Source organism: Phallusia mammillata, chromosome 3 (assembly GCF_965637545.1).
Source record: "Phallusia mammillata chromosome 3, kaPhaMamm4.hap1.1, whole genome shotgun sequence".
Taxonomy (NCBI): domain Eukaryota; kingdom Metazoa; phylum Chordata; class Ascidiacea; order Phlebobranchia; family Ascidiidae; genus Phallusia; species Phallusia mammillata.
The window spans coordinates 18,753,314-18,777,493 of record NC_137254.1 but is presented as its reverse complement, the minus strand read 5'-3'; the positions used below and the strand labels follow the sequence as shown (position 1 = coordinate 18,777,493).

General features: G+C 44.2%; 1 protein-coding gene and 1 long non-coding RNA gene across 11 annotated transcripts; both read left to right on the top strand.

Moving 5' to 3' along the window:
* LOC145220291 (uncharacterized) lies at positions 1–23,797 on the top strand. Of its 10 annotated transcripts, none has more exons than XR_013858081.1 (7): positions 1–99; positions 293–371; positions 1,457–1,573; positions 2,197–3,066; positions 11,358–11,568; positions 11,654–11,807; positions 23,730–23,797. It is a non-coding gene; the product is annotated as an uncharacterized LOC145220291 (long non-coding RNA). The 10 variants fall into 10 exon arrangements; XR_013858083.1 differs by having other exon boundaries at positions 293–1,573; positions 2,197–2,748; positions 3,015–3,066; XR_013858082.1 differs by having other exon boundaries at positions 293–1,573; positions 3,015–3,066.
* LOC145218096 (uncharacterized) lies at positions 4,296–11,127 on the top strand. Its single transcript, XM_080085491.1, has 3 exons — positions 4,296–6,338; positions 6,544–10,985; positions 11,068–11,127. The coding sequence occupies exons 1-2, from the start codon at positions 4,296–4,298 to the stop codon at positions 10,327–10,329; spliced, it is 5,829 nt and encodes a 1,942-aa protein (XP_079941617.1). The 3' UTR covers positions 10,330–10,985; positions 11,068–11,127.
* Positions 23,798–24,180: the final 383 nt, after the last annotated feature.

Genomic DNA, 24,180 nt, shown 5'->3' with positions numbered 1-24,180 from the left:
GAGGCTTGTGTGCAAGCTCTTTTGAAGCCCGAGAACATCGCCATTCAAACGGTGCAAGCAATTATTGTGGTTCAGAATGTAAAGGTGGATTTTCGAAAGGTTAGTCTTTGGTATTGTTAGTTGCCATATTTCCACATAGTTTACCACATACATATGGAAAGAACCACGTAGGTGTCTTTCTTAAGTAATAAACATTAAATGTAGTGACACTGAAGGCAAATCAAGCTGAGTACAACCTTAAGCGTTAACTGTCTTGGGTCTTCACATATCTCACATGCTGTTTTGCTTTTAGAATCTTCTGATGAATGGATAAGACCACGACTGATTATCGGCACTTTTATATTATTTGTGTACACAGTGGCAATAGAATGGTAATTGGCATTCATTGACTGTCTTGATTGAAATCGAATCAAATCTTAACCTTAAACATATATCACAAGCGTTCGCCCTTTCGTTGCGTAGCGTTTTACAATAATAATTTTAAGACAACTTTGCGTGATAATGGTTAACTCTGTTCGTGACGTCATAAGGGATGTGTAGCTCACTGTTGTGCTTTGTTTGGCTGATAATGCGTTGAGCCAGGTCTATACTTAGCCGCTAAACGGAAATGTTTGGTCGAAAAAACAAAAAATATTTGCATGACAAATTGATTTTAAAAACTTGGGATTTAGATGATGGCTTTAAAATCTAGATAGTTATTTTTAACGTGTGCAAAGAACATATAAACAGTACAAGCAGTGGTGGGATTCAGCCGGTTCGCACCTGCTGTTCTATAGAACCGTCTCACGATATTTTATGAGATCAGCGAACCGGTTAGCATTACTGGTTACTTTCAATGGGCTTCCGGATAAAAAACAGAACCGGATAAAAATATGACTTTTGTGATAGAACCGGCTTACAAAAATTGTGAATCCCACCACTGAGTATAAAACGTTCTACCCTACAAACATTCTACCCAGATTACCACAAAACTCTTAACGTTATAATGTTATAACCAGGGTTGTCACACCTTTCTTATTTCTAAGATTTGTCCTCATTTTGTCTTATTTTCAACAATTACAAGTCAAATCCTGCTGCAAGTAAAGGTAAACTTAGACCTGAGCTGTCCTTAAGTGCACTCAGTATTTCTTTGCGAACAAGGAATTGCTGGAACAGATAGTTTCTTGCACAAACATTTTGCATGTGATAAGTCATGGCTCGTATAAATGCAAAGACTTGTTCAAAAACGTTTATTTTGTTTCGTATGGAAACGTATTTTTTCGGCTGTCCTTTTTCGGCCCCATATCGATGGCAACCCTGGTTATAAATGTAACAGAAAAAAATATAGTAATGATAAGGAAGCAATAAGCTTCTTTAACATCTAATATAGACCAATTTATGTTAAAAAAAAACTTCATAAGTTATGTGTTGTTGTTTGGCTATTATGTTCCGTTAAATTGGATTATTTTATGTTTAGATATATTGTTGGATGTTTCATTTTTTAATCTAGACCAGCGGTTCCCAACCTTTCTGGTGCCGTAACCCCTTGGTCACATTTTCCACCTTGTGGTGATCCCAAGGATACAATTTCGGGGTATATATTAAAATTGACTTCTTAATGTCCAAAAATTTATTGGAACAATGTTAGTTTAGTTGACTATTATAATTAGTGAATACTGAATAGTGACATTATCGCAAAAATGTAGCACAAAATGGCAGGTGCTGGCTTGGTAATTACTGATTATGTATTGTAAATGTAGTCTTTTTACGCAATAAAACGCAATAATCAAGACCCTACCTGTATAGTTTCTAGCATAGGCGCCGAGTGGGCGGTGGCGGAGTGGCGCCGCCACCTAGGGTTTGTAAAGCACGGTGGCGGCCACCGTGGATATTTTGATTTGTTTGTAGCAGTATCGTACGAAACATAGTAAAATTTAGACCAATTTTTCTTTTAAACAAGCGTACTGACAAAAATGCAACAAAACGTGCCGAAACTGCAACCTGTTGTGGTTAGTGCTTTGTTTATGGCGTCAAACACACAATGGTTGGCATTGAACGTATGGCCATTATTGTGTACAATGCAATTGTACTGTTGTTAATGGTTATTTTAGGTGATACGAGAGCAACAACTTGACGAAACATTTCCAAACGTTGCTAAACCAATAATAACGTTAAAGCAAAGTGTTTCGAATCAATATTATTTCAATTTTTTTTCAGAATTTGACGAACGTTGCATTCTATTTTCTGGTTGAAGTGATGTCATAATTTAAGTCCGCCACCTTGCATTTTTTGTAAAACTCGGCGCCTATGGTTTCTAGTTTAGATACTAAATAACAATCATGAACTCGAAGGAAGGTTGAGAACCGTTCTTGTATTTTATTTGTTAAATACATTTAGGACCAAAATGTGTGTGTTTGTTTACTGTACTTTTTTCTCAAAAATTAAGTGCTCAATGGTCTAAAACAGGGGTCTCAATCCCAAACTGCTTTGTGGGCCAAAAGGATCATTTTTTGAATGTCAATTTCGGCCTTGATTTTGTTAAGCTAAAAAACCTCATAAATTTCTAAAAGATTGTCAGGAAGCATTTGTACAAAAACGACATAAAACACAGGTGGATTGGCGGTTTGCGCTTCAGTGTCGCATTTTGGTTATCCGCATAGTGGCGCAGTAGGGCAGCTCGGTCGTTGTTTGCCGAGTTGCGCGATGGGTATTCCACCGTGTGGAGAGCTTGGCCTTGGTTTGATCAACATATTGCTTGTCACACCTATGGTAAGTGGCCACATAGATGCCGTAGTTGCGGCGTGTTAAATTTTGGCGAATTTGCAAACTATGCCTGTGGGCGTATTCAAAAACGGTAATGTGGTACACCATATTTTGGTGATTACCGAAATTGCTACAAAGTTGAAGAGCCAATGTCGTTAGCATTGCCTGCCTTAGTGATGGACAAAGTTTTAAAATTGGCAATAAGGTGTGACAGTGTGGACGGCATTTTGTACTTAATGCAAGCAAAGTGTTCCATTGCTTTCTCTTTTTAGGTTAATGAAACGCAAGCAGGGAATGCCATAGAACAAACAATTCGATTTTGAGGTATAGTCTTATCTATAGGCCCAAACCTTTTTTCCAACCCTTTGTGTATCATGTCCAGATAAACCCAGAAAAGATGCATTTTTCTTAAGTCTGTTAGCTGTTGTTTTAATCTTAGTCCAAATCATTTAGCCGTCGCAATTTAGTGGCCCGTGACGTAACGCATTGAAACTCTATACAATTTACACCAGTGCAGAAAAATGCCCACATAACCTATTTAGGCATCCGATTATTGAATACCTATAACAGAGCGTACACACCTGTCATCCGTTTCGGCCAGCTATGCGTGAGTCATAGCTCCCGCCGACATCCGTTTTATCGCATCGGGAGCTGCTTGGGATCGTGTATGCTTTAGTGTAGTCATATTTATCACAGTACGCAGTGCAACGCATCTTTAAGCAGATCCATCAGAAATCTAAGTAAAATAGGGAAATATCACTAAATGTTGGAAACATGAGACTAATTGATTGGACACGTTTCCTGTTTTTGATAATGTGTTCATTGGTACACGAAGGTAACTGTAAGATTTCTTGCCTCTAGCGGCGCAAACTGTTATGTACGGGTGCCAGGGAGATCGTCCTGGTATTGCTATTGTCGCAACAATTACTTTGTGACGTAAAATCCATTGTGGTGCGATTACCTTCTGCGAGACCGCATGGTTATTAGTTTATTAGTGTCTGTGATGTGCTGAACGCATGAAAGTGAGTTGTGATAGCTAAGTAACGTATTTCTGATTCTATTTGAAACAGAAAGTTTATTGCAAATGTGAAAAAGTTGTACCTAAGTGAATTGGACCTGTGAACTTTGCGCTGAGCATTGGATTATTGTGACCCGATTAATTTACTGTGGGCAAGATTCGGCCTGCATCGATCTGTGCGACGAAGTGACTTGGTTGCATTGCTGTACGCCGGTATGTGTTTTACTGATTACGACTTACGATATTTAGAGTGTGAAAACCGTAATCTGTGATTTCCAACTGGGAAGTCTAATGCCTGGACCGATCAAAGTTTGGTACGTTATTTTGTTTCTCTCCTGTGAATGCGTTTGTCGTTGTTCCTCGTTCTGACTTTTACTAGTGTTGTTATGTTTGCAGAAAACCGCGTTTATTGCGCGCGTCATTCATCTTGGTCGAAATAAAATTCTGTTGCTCGCACTGGTAGCTTGTCCAGGCGCTGCACTGAAGGTGCGACGCTACATCGTTTTCAAACTGATCAACGTGTCTTAACCAACAAATGGATCCGGATGATGAAGTTATTGTTGCCGCTCACAGAAGTCTCATGGCTAAATATGTCAGAGCTGAAAGTATGTTACTTAAACCTACTGACGCGCCTGCCGTTGAACAATTCCTTCCCGAAGTCGAAAAGGACTTTCAAAGAGTAATGTCACTGTGCGAAACAATGTCCGACGGGGACATTGTCCCAGGTAGCCGCACAAGAAAGATAGATTATATTCGAGACAAGATCGAGTTCGACGAGCGTATGGAACAATGGCTGTGTGATGTGCGGCAAAAAACTCCAGTTTCCAACGCATCTCTACCGCCATTAGTGGACAGTCCCTTTATCGTAGACGATCAAAAGAGTATAGGCTCTACGACCAGCTCCATGCGTAGTTTGAGGTTAAAAGAAAGTCAAGTTAAACTTCGGATTGCCCAAGTGACCCGGCGACAGGACGAGGAACGCAAGCAAGAGGAGGCGGCTAGAAGGAAATTAAAACAGGAACTGGCGGACCGCGAGGCAAAAGCAAAGCAAGATTTGGCCGACCGCGAGGCAAAGGCAAAGCAAGATTTGGCCGAGTTTGCGGACCGCGAGGCAGAACTTGAGCGAGAGTTAGCAGACCGAGAGTCGCAACGAAAGTTGGAACTTGCTGAAACTGAAGCTAGAGCTTGGGAGGATGCGTCTGTAGTTGAATCCATTTGTGGTAAGCAACATCCTGGATTTTCTGGCTCGACAACAGTGCCTTTGCCGAGTAGCCCACTGGACAGCCCTGTGCATACCTACATTGACTATAAAGCGCAACCGACAGCACTTTGTAAGAATTATGCGCAAGACCAGCGATATACTGTACGCGACACTTTCGTCCAGAAATACGTTAAAGAAGAAGCAATTCCGCCTTACCAATGCCGCGCACATGAGCCGACACAACTTAAATTTGATTCCCATCAGGCGCCCCCCAAACCACTCGAAACTCAAGCGCCCCGTGCTAGCCACAACCGATACCTGGAGGTTGGTGAACGTTTTCTCCCGAAACCGATTGTAGAAAAGTTTAAAGGTGACCCCATGGACTATTGGAGCTTTATCAACCGTTACCAACTGCATATTGCGGATAAGGTTGAATCGTTCGACCTGAAGCTAATTTATTTGTTGCAACATTGCGAAGAGCGTGTATACGAACAATTAAAGCACCATTCTGCGTGTGAAAGCCCTCGAGAGGGTTACGAAATGGCCCGACGCGAATTATACGAAAGGTACGGGCAGCCCCATATAATAGCTCGGCGCTGCGAGAATTTGCTACAGGATGTCCCGCGACTAACTTCAAATGACCCAGCCGGTCTCGAGAAACTGGCCGTACTGCTCCGAAATTGCTGTGCTTCCCTGGAAAAAATGGTTGGTACGTCCATTGTAGACTCGGTGGGATTTATTTCCTCGATTGCTTACAAACTGCCACTTAAGATGCGGGAAAAATGGGTCTCTGAATCGTTGCGTGTTCAGGATAGAACAAATAATGTGGCGAGATTTGCTGACTTCGCAAAGTTTGTCATAGAGCAAAGCCGAGAAGCCAATTCGGTTTTTGGAAAGTGCTTGTTTTCTTCTCCTGTGGAAAAGACTGACACAGCTGCACCCAGAAGACAGAAAGTATTTGCGTACAACGTAAACATATCAGCTCCGGAGAGTGCCGCAGCAGCTGATTTCTCACGTCTGTGCACACTTTGTAAAAGGCCTCATCGAATCGACGAGTGTATACAATTTAAACGTAAATCGTACGAGGAGCGAAGAAAGTTTGCAAGAATCAAAGGGCTGTGTTACAAATGTTTGTCTCCTGGGCATTCGGTACGCGATTGTAAAGCTGAGACTAACTGCGACGAGAAAGGTTGCGACAGTGCCTATCATCACACTTTACTTCACAACCCGAAGTGGATGAGCAAACCCACAGATTCCGAGGAAGAGAGAAACGGCAATGTGGGCGAATTTCACAATGACTGCATGAATTCCGTCATCAACAGAGAAAATGGTTTGGCACGGAGACCGTCCGCTTACCTGGATATACTTCCTGTTCAAGTACGATGTGGACACAAGCTGGTGAATACATACGCCTTGATTGACTCAGGTTCTAATATGACATTTTGCGAACGTCAGTTGGCAGAGAAATTGGGCGTTAAAACAACTGCGAATGGCGTGCACTTTAAGCTAAACACATTAACCACGGATCAGCCTGTAGCCGTTGACACTACTTCTGTGTCACTATTGGTTTCACCGGCTAAAGGGGGGACAAGAGCTGAAACTCCCTGATGTTGTATTGGTTAATAGGATCCCCGCAAACCCTAGCCGGGTACCAGAAGCTAAAAGGCTGCAAAAGTACGAATATTTGCGCGGTGTCGACTTGCCACAAATAGAGGGTGGCGCTGTAACATTGCTGATTGGGAACGACAATGCGATCGCACACAGGTGCCTGGAGAGCCGCTTTGCGCCCAATCCACGCGAAACCCCAGATGCGGTTAGGACGCCGCTGGGATGGCTACTGAAGGGCCCTTCTCTGGAGACACAAGCGCATGTGGAGGAAGAATCCAGCTTCTACTTGACGGCGTTTTCCTCCGATGTTGAAGCTGACTGTTTAGGAAACGTACTTATTAACGATGAAGGAAGCTCGTTCCCATCGCTAGAAGACGATATCGGCGATGTTGAATCTCTGATGCAATGGCTGCGCAGTCACGAGGAGGTTTCTAATTTTGGGATGAAATACTCGAGGGAGGATGTAGTCGCCTACGATATGATGACGCGACTGGTAGAACGCGTCAACGGGCATTATCAGCTGCCACTTCCGTGGAAGAATGACAGTGAGGTTCTCCCAGACAGCTTGCCAATGGCCAGTGGGCGCTTGGAAGGCCTAAAGAAGCGCCTGTTGCGGAATTCCGCGATGCGCGATAAGTACATCGAGAATATGACCACCCTGTTAGAAAAGGGTTATGCAGAACGAATTCCTGAAGACCAAATTGGTACGAAGAATAGAGTATGGTATCTCCCACACCACCCAGTCGTCAACCCAAAGAAACCTGAAAAGGTCAGAATCGTTTTCGACTGTGCCGCGAAGTGCTCGGGTCAATCAATTAACGACAAGCTAATGAAGGGACCCGACTTGGTAAACAACCTTGTTGGCGTTTTGGCGAGGTTCCGAAAGGATCGTGTTGCAGTTGTCGCGGACATAGAGGCCATGTTCCACCAGGTATCGGTCGCTCCCCGTGATCGCGACGCTTTAAGGTTCTTATGGTGGCCAGGAGGAGACATGTCAAAGGTGGCTACTCCGCACCGGATGAATGTACATTTGTTCGGTGCCCGCTCTTCCCCCAGCTGTGCTACGTTTTGTTTACGTGAAACTGCAAGGGAGCACGGAAAGTTCTTCGACCCCAGAGTTGCTGATGCTGTGAGATACAACTTCTATGTCGACGATTGCCTCGCGACAGCCCCTTGCGACTCAAGCGCCATTAAGTTAGTGAAAGACTTGAAAAGCTTGCTGGCCTTGGGTGGAATCAAATTGACGAAGTGGGTTTCCACCAGCGACGCAGTCATGGAATCTGTTCCAGTCGAAGAAAGAGGCAAGGCATGCCAAAACGTTTCTTTAGGGGATTGCGTGCAGCAACGTGTGTTGGGAATAAACTGGGACGTGAACGAAGATGAGTTTCAATTTAGCGTCGACCTGCCCGCTAAACCGCTGACCCGACGAGGTATGCTCTCGGTAACTAATTCCCTTTTTGACCCCCTGGGATTCGTGGCACCTGTCGTTCTGGAGGCCCGATTGATGTACCGCAATCTGTGCCAGAAGAAGTTGGACTGGGACGAGGAAGTTGGTGGAGCTGACTTGACAAAATGGAGAAAATGGTGCGGCAGCTTGGAACGTTTGCGCGCTGTCCGGATTCCCCGATGTTTTAGGCCTAAAACAACGAATGATATAACAGGCCAACAATTGCACTTCTTCGCTGATGCCTCTACAGTTGCAAGAGGATGTGTGTGCTACCTACGGACAACGATGGAAGACGGCAGTGCACACTGCAGTTTTGTAATGGGAAGGTCGCTCTTGTCTGGTTCTGGAAAACACACGATCCCTCGTTTGGAGTTGGAGGCGGCGCTGGATGCTGTCAAGCTTTCCAGGACAGTCAAGAAGGAGCTGTGTATGGAAAACTGCCCTTGTGTTTTTTGGAGTGATTCTACTATTGTTCTTCACAGTCTCTTTGCAGACAGCAAGAACTTTCCGGTATTTTCTCGAAACAGGCTTTCGCAAATTGAGAAATTTACGTGCGTACGTGATTGGAGACACGTCCCTACCGCTTCGAACCCAGCAGACCAAGCCTCACGCGGCATGGCGGCCGACGCCTTCGTTGGGTCGAAATTATGGCAAAACGGGCCAGACTTCCTGCGATTTCCCCCGGATCAGTGGCCCAAGGGATTTGCTAAACCCGAAGTACCGGAAGGAATCTACAGCAGCTTTGATTTAAAAGAAACAACTGACGTGTTTCTTTCAATCAGCGACAGCTCACCGACCGATAAGCTGATCAACCACTTTTCGTCGCTCTACCGTCTTAAAATCGCCACTGGATGGCTCTTGCGCGTCCGAGAATATCTTCACAAAAAGACTAAAGGGGAAACCGCTACGCTTTCTCGCTCGCCAATCACCGTTATTGAGCTACAGGACGCTGAAAAGGCACTTGTACAATACAACCAGCGGCAAGAATTCCCAAATTGGACTAAAGGAGACCTTCCCTCGCACCAAAATAAGACGTCTCAGATCTACAAGCTAAATCCCATCATGGTAGACGGCGTGTTGCGAATAGGAGGAAGACTGGAAAACTGTTGCCTGGATTACGAAGCTAAACATCCCGCCATTATACCACACCAATCTCACTTCACCGCTCTGCTAATTGAACACTACCACAGCAAGAAAGCGGGACACTCAGGTGTCAACCATACAATGAACCTGTTATGTCAGCGCTACTGGGTTGTTAACGCGCGAGTTGCAATCCGTCGTGCCTTGAGAAAATGTCTACTTTGCCGACGACGTGATGCCAACCCAGGATCGCAGCAAATGGCCGATCTGCCGTCGGCCAGACTACAATTAAATGAGGCCCCTTTCACCCACACTGGGGTGGACTACTTTGGACCTTTCACAATTAAGATGCGCCGAAGTGAAGTGAAACGCTATGGGTGCCTTTTTACGTGTATGACCAGTCGCGCAATCCACCTGGAAGTTTCCCCCGACCTTTCGACAGATGCTTTCATTAACGCTATGCGACGCTTCATTGCACGTCGCGGACCAATCAAGCACATGTATTCAGATAACGGGACAAACTTTGTCGGAGCGGAACGAGTTCTCCGAGAGTCTGTCGATGAATGGAACCAACAGCAAATACACAACTACTTGAGACAAAAGGCGGTAACTTGGCACTTTAATCCTCCTAGTGCCAGTCATTTTGGAGGTGCTTGGGAAAGGATGGTCAGATCTGTCCGCCGCATATTGATGACGCTGCTTCCAGACAAACCACTCGACGATGATTTGCTACACACTTTATTCCTTGAGGTTGAAGATATTGTGAACTCGAGGCCCTTGACTCAAGTTCAATTAGAAGTAGGAGAGGAATTACCACTTACTCCTAACCATTTGCTGAAGCTAAAACCAACGGTCGGTTTGCCGCCAGTGAATACTTCGAAGACCGACTGCTACGCGAGACGCCGGTTTCGTGCTGTTCAGTACCTTGCTGACGAGTTCTGGCGTCGTTGGATGCAAGAATACCCTCGGACGGTCATCGCCAGACAGAAGTGGCATGAACGTAAAAAGAATTTTGCCGTCAACGACATTGTGCTGTTGGTAGACGATTCGACCCCGAGGGGGCGCTGGCCTATGGGCCGAGTTCTTAACATATTCCACGACAAAAACGGAATCGTCCGAAGCGTTGAAGTAAAGACTTCCAGCGGAGTTCTGAAGAGACCTGTTGCAAAGCTGTGCGTTATCGTTCCTGCCGAGACTGAGGGCGACGAAGAAGAAACAGATCCAAGGATGTAGAAAATTCGGACTGTCATGGACGTTTGTTTCGCATGCGCCGGAGCCTAATGAGGCGCAAATCTATTAATTGTTGTAAAAAATTGTAAACGCATTAACTGTAGCGTTTCCCATTTTGGTGGGGGAGGATGTAAGATTTCTTGCCTCTAGCGGCGCAAACTGTTATGTACGGGTGCCAGGGAGATCGTCCTGGTATTGCTATTGTCGCAACAATTACTTTGTGACGTAAAATCCATTGTGGTGCGATTACCTTCTGCGAGACCGCATGGTTATTAGTTTATTAGTGTCTGTGATGTGCTGAACGCATGAAAGTGAGTTGTGATAGCTAAGTAACGTATTTCTGATTCTATTTGAAACAGAAAGTTTATTGCAAATGTGAAAAAGTTGTACCTAAGTGAATTGGACCTGTGAACTTTGCGCTGAGCATTGGATTATTGTGACCCGATTAATTTACTGTGGGCAAGATTCGGCCTGCATCGATCTGTGCGACGAAGTGACTTGGTTGCATTGCTGTACGCCGGTATGTTTTAATGTAGTGGCCTGTATCTTGGTGTGTTTTAATGTGTTTTACTGATTACGACTTACGATATTTACAGTGTGAAAACCGTAATCTGTGATTTCCAACTGGGAAGTCTAATGCCTGGACCGATCAAAGTTTGGTACGTTATTTTGTTTCTCTCCTGTGAATGCGTTTGTCGTTGTTCCTCGTTCTGACTTTTACTAGTGTTGTTATGTTTGCAGAAAACCGCGTTTATTGCGCGCGTCATTCATCTTGGTCGAAATAAAATTCTGTTGCTCGCACTGGTAGCTTGTCCAGGCGCTGCACTGAAGGTGCGACGCTACAGTAACTGTGTTTGTTTGTTTTTGCCCAGTTTTCAACATAGCATTTTGAATACTTGAGGAACGGAAGATAGACTTAAAATTCAAATGTTAAAAACTTCGTACTTGTAAAAAAATTGTTCTTCGCGATGCTATTTGTCATGTTGCCAATGTTGTAAGTATAAAAAAGTTAACTTCTTGTTTGTTTTCAGGTGCACTGCAGTGTATTAACCTGCCCATTACAACTTCATCACGGGATTATTGGGAGACTCATTTACCAGCGGCATGCAACATATATCAGAAAGGTTTTAATTTCACCACACCTGGAATGACGGGCAACATATATCAGAAAGGTTTTAATTTCACCACACCTGGAATGGCCAAATTCGTAGCGGAGGACTTGCAGAAAAAGACTACTGCGAGGTAAATGACGATTTTAAAAGAAAAGTAAATTCAAATATAGGTTGGATTTTTCTAAATTGTGATTTGTATCGATTTTTTTTATCAGGCTTATGCAGGAATAGGCACAAACGGTTCATACATTGGGCGTCTAGAAGGTGGTGACTCTTCTGGTCCCGTGGTATCGTACACCTCTACAAGCATTTTCTTCGATTGCAAGACAAATGAAACTGACTATGTGGTTGCCTACAGAGTCCAACCTAGTAAGTTGTTTGTTTTAATTAAACATTATCAAAAATGTGCCATAAACCAGTGCTCTTCAACCGGTGTGCACGGTGCATGGGGTGCACCAGTACGAAAAGGTATACAAGGGTTCTTCACAAACTTTTAATGAACCATTAATATTTGCCTTTCAGAATATTAGAAAAAAGATGTAGGTTTCAACTGATGTATAAATGAACCTCTGATGTAAATGTATTTTTTTTAAATTTGTCGATGTGTAACACTTTTAGTGCGGTTGACGTATATCTGCGTCAAAAGACGTTTGCGCAGAGTTCGGATTGACGTCAACTTACGTTAAAAGTTTTTGATCAAAAATGCGGCTGACTGTTAATGTACGTCGAGACAAAACAGGGTGCATGCGTCTTAACAACTTTAAGGGTTCACCAAACACCAAAAAAGGTTGAAGATCACTGCCATAAACCACTCCTTGGCAATATCCTGCGGCCTTGGTATCGTGTGTTATAGACAGCTTTTATGCGTCCCAAATGTACTGCTGCAAAGGGTCAAGTTTACGTTCCTGTTCTAATGTGTCAAATTGACCACGTCGCGCAAGTTAAGTAATTATGCCTATATCACAAGCAAACCGTTCTCGAAAAACGAACTTATTACTACCTCGTCGCGTTGGTACACAGAGAGCCGATCAGAGTACAAATTTGTACTATATATAAACTATAAAATCGCACTCTTTAGGTTGGCCATAAAAACAGAAGTTTTCTAGCTTCTATTACTAACAACTGCTGTCAGATTTAGTGTCACATAAAAGTCTACCCGTCAAAAAGCAGTTTCCAAACAGATTTACGGCTATTTATTTATATATCGGCTATATATGTAAGTTGCCTTTCATTTTAATGCTATTTATATAGCTGTTTGACTACTTCACCTGTAGGTTTAACTGAATTTACTTAAATTTTATTCTCCGGATATCGGTTTTATGTGACCTGAACTAATAGAAACAAATATCTGTTTTTTGTTTAAAAAAAAACACTGCAACGTACCATGAACGCGCCCCGGTTATAAGCGCGGAGCGTCACACGAAAGAGAAAGGCTTTCATAGGCACTCCACACAGATAGGTGTTTTTGCAGATCTTATTAGGTGAATTCTTTGCATGTAAAACAAAGAAAACGCTAAGTGACAATAGAAACGATTAAAAGCGGCTTCTGCATAACATAAACTATGACATTAACACACTGCACTTTAAATGCAGAAATACAGAACAAATCTTAGCAACTGTTGTGGTAACCGGAGGGAGTAAATAGCACTGGTGTTCAACTCGCAGCAATTACCGTATTTACTCGATTGTAACCAGGGCTTATATTGTGTTTTACCTGCCGTTTGTGTAGCTTATAATCGAGGGCGGCTTACAATCAAATAAACACGGCACTGGTACCTACCTAAACATACAATATAATATATCACCACAATGCGCCTTTATGGTGTCACAAACAGTTTTTATAATGCTATGTTGGGCGACCTGACAAGTCACGCTTTACGTAAGGAAAAAAAAGGAATACCGCGTAAACGAAATGCAACTTCAAAACCTGTGTAAATGTATAGGACGGGGGTGGCCAACTTGTTAATCGCTAAGATCGACAAAAATTTTCTTAATTTTGCACGATCGACTGATCAGTAGTAATTTAGGCTACCACTAACACAAAGCAATAACTCACATTTCTTCATGATTATTGATTGACAATTACCACATATTTATAGTCTAAGTTTTATTGTTAAGCATTACCTATAGTTCTTGCAACAAAAAACGTCGCTTTTTCCAACTTTCAAATCTCCCCAATCAGTTGCAATTGCTTCGTTAACGCAAACACCCAAAGTTGTGACGACAAACAGTATAGGTGTTACGACATAATTTGGTGTCAAAATTACAATTGTTACGCAACAAAGAAAGTGACATTTACATACTTATTGTCTGATTGTATAATTGTGCCTTGTGTCAAAAAGTCAGAACTGCTGTTTTATTTTATTTTATTTGTTTTTTTAAATAATACGCTTTTGATTAGTAGTGGATAATTTAGTGAAGATCGCCAGTCAAAAGCAGACGATCGATCGGTCGACGTGTTGGCCACGCCTGGTATAGGACAATTGCTGCAATGCAGAATAACATTTTAGGTCATTGCAGTAAAATCAACATCAGTTGTTTTTCACTCTTCAGGTAACATTTAGGAGTCATAACACATATTGAAATTGACTCACTAATAACAATTGTTTACACCAGAGGTCACCAAACTTTTTTTACTGCGGGCCGGATAAGTTTAATATTGGTTCTCGCTGGCCGATATACTTTACATTCCCTATCACGGTCATTCCAACCGTACCCCGCGAGGAGATTTTTATAAGGTCGCCAAGATATGGTCTTTCTACAATCCCATTTAAAATTTGGTAATGCGACTGTTTAATTATATTGTAAGTGTAGCGTCGCACCTTTAGTGCAGCGCGTGGAAAAGCTACCAGTGCGAGCAACAGAATTTCATTTCGACCAAGATGAATGACGCGCGCAATAAACGCGGTTTTCTGCAAATATTACAACACTAGTAAAAAGTCAGAACGAGGAACAGCGAAAAACGCATTTACAGGGGAGAAACAAATAACGTACCAAACTTTGATCGGTCCAGGCATTAGACTTCCCAGTTGGAAATCACAGATTGCGGTTTTCACACTGTAAATATCGTATAAGTCGTAATCAGTAAAACACATAAAAACACACCAAGATACAGGCCACCACATTAAAACATACCGGCGTACAGCAATGCAACCAAGTCACTTCGTCGCACAGATCGATGCCGACCGAATCTTTCCCACAGTAAATTAATCAGGTCACAATAATTCAATGCTCAGCGCAAAGTTCACAGGTCCAAATCACTTAGATACAACTTTTGCACATTTGGAATAAACTTTCTGTTTTCACAAAGAGAAGCAGAAATTCGTTAGTTAGCTTTTACAACTCACTTTCATGCGTTCAGCACATCACAGACAACAATAAACTAAAACCATGCGGTCTCGCACAAGGTAATTGCACCACAATGGATTTTACGTCACAGAGTCATTGTTGCGACACCCGTACAACAGTTTGCGCCGCTAGAGGCAAGAAATCTTACATCCTCCCCCACCAAAATGGGAAACGCTACAGTTATGTGTTTACAATTTTTTACAACAATTAAAAGATTTGCGCCTCATTAGGCTCCGGCGCACGCGAAACAAACGTCCATGGCAGTCCGAATTTTCTGGCTCTGTTTCTTCTTCGTTGCCCTCAGTCTCGGCAGGAACGATAACGCACAGCTTTGCAACAGGTCTCTTCAGAACTCCGCTGGAAGTCTTCACTTCAACGATTCGGACGATTCCGTTTTTGTCGTGGAATATGTTAAGAACTCGGCCCATAGGCCAGCGCCCCCTCGGGGTCGAATCGTCTACCAACAGCACAATGTCGTTGACGGCAAAATTCTTTTTACGTTCATGCCACTTCTGTCTGGCGATGACCGTCCGAGGGTATTCTTGCATCCAACGACGCCAGAACTCGTCAGCAAGGTACTGAACAGCACGAAACCGGCGTCTCGCGTAGCAGTCGGTCCTCGAAGTATTTACTGGCGGCAAACCGACCGTTGGTTTTAGCTTCAGCAAATGGTTAGGAGTAAGTGGTAATTCCTCTCCTACTTCTAATTGAACTTGAGTCAAGGGCCTCGAGTTCACAATATCTTCAACCTCAAGGAATAAAGTGTGTAGCAAATCATCGTCGAGTGGTTTGTCTGGAAGCAGCGTCATCAATATGCGGCGGACATATCTGATCATCCTTTCCCAAGCACCTCCAAAATGACTGGCACTAGGAGGATTAAAGTGCCAAGTTACCGCCTTTTGTCTCAAGTAGTTGTGTATTTGCTGTTGGTTCCATTCATCGACAGACTCTCGGAGAACTCGTTCCGCTCCGACAAAGTTTGTACCGTTATCTGAATACATGTGCTTGATTGGTCCGCGACGTGCAATGAAGCGTCGCATAGCGTTAATGAAAGCATCTGTCGAAAGGTCGGTGGAAACTTCCAGGTGGATTGCGCGACTGGTCATACACGTAAAAAAGAACCCATAGCGTTTCACTTCACTTCGGCGTATCTTAATTGTGAAAGGTCCAAAGTAGTCCACCCCAGTGTGGGTGAAAGGGGCCTCATTTAATTGTAGTCTGGCCGACGGCAAATCGGCCATTTGCTGCGATCCTGGGTTAGCATCACGTCGTCGGCAAAGTAGACATTTTCTCAAGGCACGACGGATTGCAACTCGCGCGTTAACAACCCAGTAGCGCTGACATAACAGGTTCATTGTATGGTTGACACCTGAGTGTCCCGCTTTCTTGCTGTGGTAGTGTTCAATTAGCAGATCGGTAAAGTGAAATTGGTGTGGGATAATGGCGGGATGTTTAGCTTCGTAATCCAGGCAACAGTTTTCCAGTCTTCCTCCTATTCGCAACACACCGTCTACCATGATGGGATATAGCTTGTAGATCTGAGACGTCTTATTTTGGTGCGAGGAAAGGTCTCCTTTAGTCCAATTTGGGAATTCTTGCCGCTGGTTGTATTGTACAAGTGCCTTTTCAGCGTCCTGTAGCTCAATAACGGTGATTGGCGAGCGAGAAAGCGTAGTGGTTTCCCCTTTAGTCCTTTTGTGAAGATATTCTCGGACGCGCAAGAGCCATCCAGTGGCGATTTTAAGTCGGTAGAGTGACGAAAAGTGGTTGATCAGTGTATCGGTCGGTGAGCTGTCGCTGATTGAAAGAAACACGTCAGTTGTGTCTTTTAAATCAAAGCTCCTGTAGATTCCTCCTGGTACTTCGGGTTTAGCAAATCCCTTGGGCCACTGATCCGGGGGAAATCGCAGGAAGTCTGGCCCGTTTTGCCACAATTTGGACCCAACGAAGGCGTCGGCCGCCATGCCGCGTGAGGCTTGGTCTGCTGGGTTCGAAGCGGTGGGGACGTGTCTCCAATCATGTACGCACGTAAATTTCTCAATTTGCGAAAGCCTGTTTCGAGAAAATATCCTTGCTGTATGCAAAGAGACTGTGAAGAACAATAGTAGAATCACTCCAAAAAACACAAGGGCAGTTTTCCATACACAGTTCCTTCTTGACTGTCCTGGAAAGCTTGACAGCATCCAGCGCCGCCTCCAACTCCAAACGAGGGATCGTGTGCTTTCCAGAACCTGACAAGAGTGACCTTCCCATTACAAAACTGCAGTGTGCACTGCCGTCTTCCATCGTTGTCCATAGGTAACACACACATCCTCTTGCAACTGTAGAGGCATCAGCGAAGAAGTGCAATTGTTGGCCTGTTATCTCGTTCGTTGTTTTAGGCCTAAAACATGGTGGAATCCGGACAGCGCGCAAACGTTCCAAGCTGCTGCACCATTTTCTCCATTTTGTCAAGTCAGCTCCACCAACTTCCTCGTCCCAGTCCAACTTCTTCTGGCACAGATTGCGGTACATCAATCGGGCCTCCAGAACGACAGGTGCCACGAATCCCAGGGGGTCAAAAAGGGAATTAGTTACCGAGAGCATACCTCGTCGGGTCAGCGGTTTGAGGGGCAGGTCGACGCTAAATTGAAACTCATCTTCGTTCACGTCCCAGTTCATTCCCAACACACGTTGCTGCACGCAATCCCCTTAAGATACGTTTTGGCATGCCTTGCCTCTTTCTTCGACTGGAACAGATTCCATGACTGCGTCGCTGGTGGAAACCCACTTCGTCAATTTGAATCCACCCAAGGCGAGCAAGCTTTTCAAGTCTTTCACTAACTTAATGGCGCTTGAGTCGCAGGGGGCTGTCGCGAGGCAATCGTCGACATAGAAGTTGTATCTCACAGCATCAGCAACTCTGGGGTCGAAGAACTTTCCGTGCTCCCTTGCAGTTTCACGTAAACAGAACGTAGCGCAGCTGGGGGAAGAGCGGGCACCGAACAAATGTACATTCATCCGGTGCGGAGTAGCCACCTTTGACATGTCCCCTCCTGGCCACCATAAGAACCTCAAAGCGTCGCGATCACGGGGAGCGACCGACACCTGGTGGAACATGGCCTCTATGTCCGCGACAACCGCAACACGATCCTTTCGGAACCTCGCCAAAACGCCAACAAGGTTGTTTACCAAGTCGGGCCCCTTCATTAGCTTGTCGTTAATTGATTGACCCAAGCACTTCGCGGCACAGTCGAAAACGATTCTGACCTTTTCAGGTTTCTTTGGGTTGACGACTGGGTGGTATGGGAGGTACCATACTCTATTCTTCGTACCAACTTGGTCTTCAGGAATTCGTTCTGCATAACCTTTTTCTAACAGGGTGGTCATATTCTCGATGTACTTATCGCGCATCGCAGAATTCCGCAACAGGCGCTTCTTTAGGCCTTCCAAGCGCCCACTGGCCATTGGCCAGCTGTCTGGGAGAACCTCACTGTCATTCTTCCACGGAAGTGGCAGCTGATAATGCCCGTTGACGCGTTCTACTAGTCACGTCATCATATCGTAGGCGACTACATCCTCCCTCGAGTATTTCATCCCAAAGTTAGAAACCTCCTCGTGACTGCGCAGCAATTGCATCAGAGATTCAACATCGCCGATATCGTCTTCTTGCGATGGGAACGAGCTTCCTTCATCGTTAATAAGTACATTTCCTAAACAGTCAGCTTCAACATCTGGGGAAAACGCCGTCAAGTAGAAGCTGGATTCTTCCTCCACATGCGCTTGTGTCTCCAGACAGTGCTGGATTAAGGGTCTGCTGGCCTGTAGAAAATCAGGGTTGCCAACTAAAAATTTAGAATATCACCCTGGATTTTTGACTTTTTTTGAATTATCAGGCCTGGATTTTTGACTGGCCTGTAGGCACTTGCCTACTTTGCCTAATGGTTAATCCGGCACTGTCTCCAGAGAAGGGCCCTTCAATAGCCATCCCAGCGGCGTCCTAACCGCATCTGGGGTTTCGCGTGGATTGGGCGCAAAGCGGCTCTCCAGGCACCTGTGTGCGATCGCATTATCGTTCCCAATCAGCAATGTTACAGCGCCACCCTCTATTTGTGGCAAGTCGACACCACGCAAATATTCGTACTTTTGCAGCCTTTTAGCTTCTGGTACCCGGCTAGGGTTGGCGGGAACCCTATCAACCAATACAACGTCAGGGAGTTTCAGCTCTTGCCCCAAAATGTCCTATTAGCACCTGAGTCAATCAAGGCGTATGTATTCACCAGGAAGTATATCCAGGTAAGCGGACGGTCTCCGTGCCAAACCATTTTCTCTGTTGATGACGGAATTCATGCAGTCATTGTGAAATTCGCCCACATTGCCCTTACTCTCTTCCTCGGAATCTTTGGGTTTGCTTATCCACTTCGGGTTGTGAAGTAAAGTGTGATGATAGGCACTGTCGCAACCTTCCTCGTCGCAGTTAGTCTCAGCTTTACAGTCGCGTACCGAATGCCCAGGAGACAAACATTTGTAACACATTCTTGCAAACTTTCTTCGCTCCTCGTACGACTTACGTTTAAATTGTATACACTCGTCGATTCGATGAGGCCTTTTACAAAGTGTGCACAGACGTGAGAAATCAACTGCGATGGCACTCTCCGGAGCTGATACGTTTACGTTGTACGCAGATACTTTCTGTCTTCTGGGTGCAGCTGTGTCAGTTTTTTCCACAGGAGAAGAAAACAAGCACTTTCCGAAAATCGAGTTGGCTTCTCGGCTTTGCTCTATGACAAACTTTGCGAAGTCAGCAAATCTCGCTACATTATTTGTTCTATCCTAAACACGCAACGATTCAGAGACCCATTTTCCCCGCATTTTAAGTGGCAGTTTGTAAGCAATCGAGGAAATAAATCCCACCGAGTCTACAATGGACGTACCGACCATTTTTTCTAGGGAAGCACAGCAATTTCGGAGCAGTACGGCCAGTTTCTCGAGACCGGCTGGGTCATTGGAAGTTAGTCTCGGGTAATCCTGTAGCAAATTCTCGCAGCGTCGAGCTATTATATGGGGCTGCCCGTACCTTTCGTATAGTTCGCGTCGGGCCATTTCGTAACCCTCTCGAGGGCTTTCACACGCAGAATGATACTTCAATTGTTCATATACAAGCTCTTCGCAATGTTGCAACAAATAAATTAGCTTCAGGTCGAACGATTGAACCTTATCCGCAATATGCAGTTGGTAACGGTTGATAAAGCTCCAATAGTCCATGGGGTCACCTTTAAACTTTTCTACAATCGGTTTCGGAAGAAAACGTCAACCAACTTCCAGGTATCGGTTGTGGCTAGCACGGGGCGCTCGAGTTTCGAGTGGTTTGGGGGGCGCCTGATAGGAATCAAATGTAAGTTGTGTCGGCGCATGTGCGCGGCATTGGTAAGGCGGAATTGCTTCTTCTTTAACGTATTTCTAGACGAAAGCGTCGCGTTCAGTATATCGCTGGTCTTGCGCATAATCCTTACATAGTGCTGTCGGTTGCGCTTTGTAGTCAATGTAGGTATGCACATCAGGGCTGTCCAGTGGGCTACTCGGTAAAGGCACTGTTGTCGAGCCAGAAAATCCGGGATGTTGCTTACCACGAATGGATCCAACTACAGACGCTTCCTCCCAAGCTCTAGCTTCAGTTTCAGCAAGTTCCAACTTTCGTTGCGATTCGCGGTCTGCTAACTCTCGCTCAAGTTCTGCCTCGCGGTCCGCAAACTCGGTCAAATCTTGCTTTGCTTTTGCCTCGCGGTCGGCCAAATCTTGCTTTGCCTTTGCCTCGCGGTCGGCCAAATCTTGCTTTGCTTTTGCCTCGCGGTCCGCCAGTTCCTGTTTTAATTTCCTTCCAGTCGTCTCCTCTTGCTTGCGTTCCTCGCCCTGTCGCCAGGTCACTTGGGCAATCCGAAGTTTAACTTGACTTTCTTTTAACCTCAAACTACGCACGGAACTGGTCGTAGAGCCTATGCTCTTTTGATCGTCTACGTCAGGGGCGGGCAACTTCTCCAGTCGGTGGGCCTGATATGGGAAAATGAAGTACTTGGCGGGCCGGATTCCTGAATCGATACATTAATCGCGTATTTATCCAGTGATTTAAAACAAATTTGAACATTCAAGAACATCACAAATGCAATACGGTCCAAACAATCTAACTAACATAACATAAAATTATTCACCACAGCAAATTTAATGCATATACCACAGACTTAGGTACTGCTGAAACACTAACTAGGCTACACGTGTGGAAACAAAAAAAAAACGTGAAAGCAGGCCACACACACGGTTGGCAGTTATGTCGTAACAATGGAGGTATGGTGCAATGGTAACAACGGCGGGAAAGTTTTTTTGCTATTGGGGAGCGTTACTGTCCGTTACAACTATAATCTGACGCAGTAAGCAAGTAGTGGGGGATTGCGGCAGACTGTGCTGGCGGGCCACATTATCATGTAAGACCTGAAACTGTATGCGGGCCGCTCGAAATCCCGTCGCGGGCCGGATCTGGCCCGCGGGCCGCATGTTGCCCGCCCCTGGTCTACGTCTAATGGCGGTAGAGATGCATTGGAAACTGGAGTTTTTTGCCGCACATCACACAGCCATTGTTCCAAACGTTCGTCGAACTCGATCTTGTCTCGAATATAATCTATCTTTCTTGTGCGGCTACCTGGGACAACGTCCCCGTCGGACATTGTTTCGCACAGTGACATTACTCTTTGAAAGTTCTTTCGACATCGGGAAGGAATTGTTCAACGGCAGGCGCGTCAGTAGGTTTAAGTAACAGACTTCCAGCTCTGACATATTTAGCCATGAGACTTCTGTGAGCGGCAACAATAACTTCATCATCCGGATTCATTGTTGGTTAAGACACGTTGATCAGTTTGAAAACGATGTAGCGTCGCACCTTTAGTGCAGCGAATGGACAAGCTACCAGTGCGAGCAACAGAATTTTATTTCGACCAAGATGAATGACGCGCGCAATAAACGCGGTTTTCTGCAAATATTACAACACTAGTAAAAAGTCAGAACGAGGAACAGCGAAAAACGCATTTACAGGGGAGAAACAAATAACGTACCAAACTTTGATCGGTTCAGGCATTAGACTTCCCAGTTGGAAATCACAGATTGCGGTTTTCACACTGCAAATATCGTATAAGTCGTAATCAGTAAAACACATAAAAACACACCAAGATACAGGCCACTACATTAAAACATACCGGCGTACAGCAATGCAACCAAGTCACTTCGTCGCACAGATCGATGCCGACCGAATCTTTCCCACAGTAAATTAATCAGGTCACAATAATTCAATGCTCAGCGCAAAGTTCACAGGTCCAAATCACTTAGATACAACTTTTGCACATTTGGAATAAACTTTCTGTTTTCACGAAGAGAAGCAGAAATTCGTTAGTTAGCTTTTACAACTCACTTTCATGCGTTCAGCACATCACAGACAACAATAAACTAAAACCATGCGGTCTCGCACAAGGTAATTGCACCACAATGGATTTTACGTCACAAAGTCATTGTTGCGACAATAGCAATGCCAGGACGATCTTCCTGGCACCCGTACAACAGTTTGCGCCGCTAGAGGCAAGAAATCTTACAGTAAGTTTCATCTTACCGTAAGTAAAATTCTTACGCGCAATGATTGTAATTTATGTCACAAGTGAAACAATGCAATTGTTTCGCACAATTAACACTTGTAGTGTTGTCTGTGACGTAAGAAAATGACTTTGGATCAATCCTGGGCGTTATAACCCTGTAAAACTAGGTAACATCACTTATATATATTGTGGCAGGACAACTTTAGCAAGAAGTAGTATTTTGTTATGTTACAAAGTTACATTATCAATACGATTTGACAAACAAAAAATGTAGTCGCGGGCCGGATGAAATCCCGCGGGCCGTAGTTTCGTGAACCCTGGTTTAAACGATAAACACGCTTTCCAATACAACTGATGCAGCCAGGCCTCACAAGAAGGGGGTGCAGCCGGTGCGCTGCACTGGGGCCCATGAATGTGTGGGGGCCATAATTATCAGGTTAAAATTTACAGGGTCAAATAAGCATTTCTTTCAAAATTGACAAATAAATGTTGATGCTGATCGCCGAATAATTTATAAGCCGCTTTGTGTGCCACTATGAGACCTTAGGCTCTCATTTAAAACCCGATGCTCTAGAACTAATCAAATAGTAATGTGGAATAAAGGTAAACAAATACGTTTCTGTCTATTTTTCTGCGCCTGGTGCAGTCTAAGTGTCAATTATCTATTTACCAATCTGCTTCTGTTTGTTTCGATTGATGAATAAACGTAATAAATATTTGATTATCAGCGCAAAAACTATAAACTATTCTAGACATAATCTTCGTGTTCAAAGGGGGCCTAGAAATTAAATTGCACCAGCATATTTTTTCGCTCTCGAGGGCCCTGGATGCAGCACCGTGCTCTACGGAAGTAAGCAACGATACGAACTAAACCACTTTGCGTTATCACACAAAAATGGCAGTCGATTGTTACGTCACGCAACACAATAGATTGCAACACAAGATTGAATATTTACTTATACTATACCTTACGGCAGCCGTGAGCCCGTGAGGTATGGTTTTAGTGGCTCTACCATTACTGGCAAATAAGAAGTAACACTCACCCTAAAACATGATATTTTCCATAGTTGGAGCTTGAGTTTTGTGAGCGGGCTCGAACCTTAAAGTATAAGTCTAAAGCCCGGCCTTTTTATTTCCAAAAGTTTGACCTAAACAAGACGATTTTGGAATATTGTGCACTAGGTTAAGTCCAGCAACTAGCTGCATAGCTAGAATGTGCACTGAATGTATACTCTGGCACAAACTAAAAGCCCACTTAATGTAAATGCTCGACCCGACTTGCAACTCTGGTTTGAGGAAGGTGTGCTAAAAATTGTGTTTTATTACGACTTAGTGATTGCAAGTCGATGTGGAGTAACCACCATCACCAGTCTTCCTGTCACCATCTCGTCACCAAACTATCCCGCAATCTACGACATAGCTTCAGTTTGTATATGGGAGTTTAGTTCCGATAGTCCCCAAGAATTCGTGTTTAGCTTCGACAGCTTTAACCTCGAGGGAACTTACGATTTTCTTCACGTAAGTAGGCTATTAATCCTTTTAAATAGAAACTAAAAAATGCAGAATAAATAAGTACTTAGATTAAACTTGTTTATGCAAGAGCGTAAAACCAAATCATCAAAGGACTTTGATATAGATCGTTTCGTAAGTCTTTTTCGCGCCTTAGTTTGTCTTTACAGCATTTTACGTCAAAACTTGCATTATACCTCGTTTGGTTTAAAGTTCTGATTTGTTTTCCGTTCATAAAGCCTATTTTTTGCGAAAAGGGATATTCTATGCAAATA

Excerpts from the sequence above, each read along its gene's own strand:
- LOC145218096 (XM_080085491.1), top strand. The coding sequence starts at position 4,296 with ATGGATCCGGATGATGAAGTTATTGTTGCCGCTCACAGAAGTCTCATG. Across the intron at positions 6,339-6,543 it reads TGGATATACTTCCTGTTCAA|GGGGGACAAGAGCTGAAACT; the intron begins GTACGATGTGGA and ends CACCGGCTAAAG.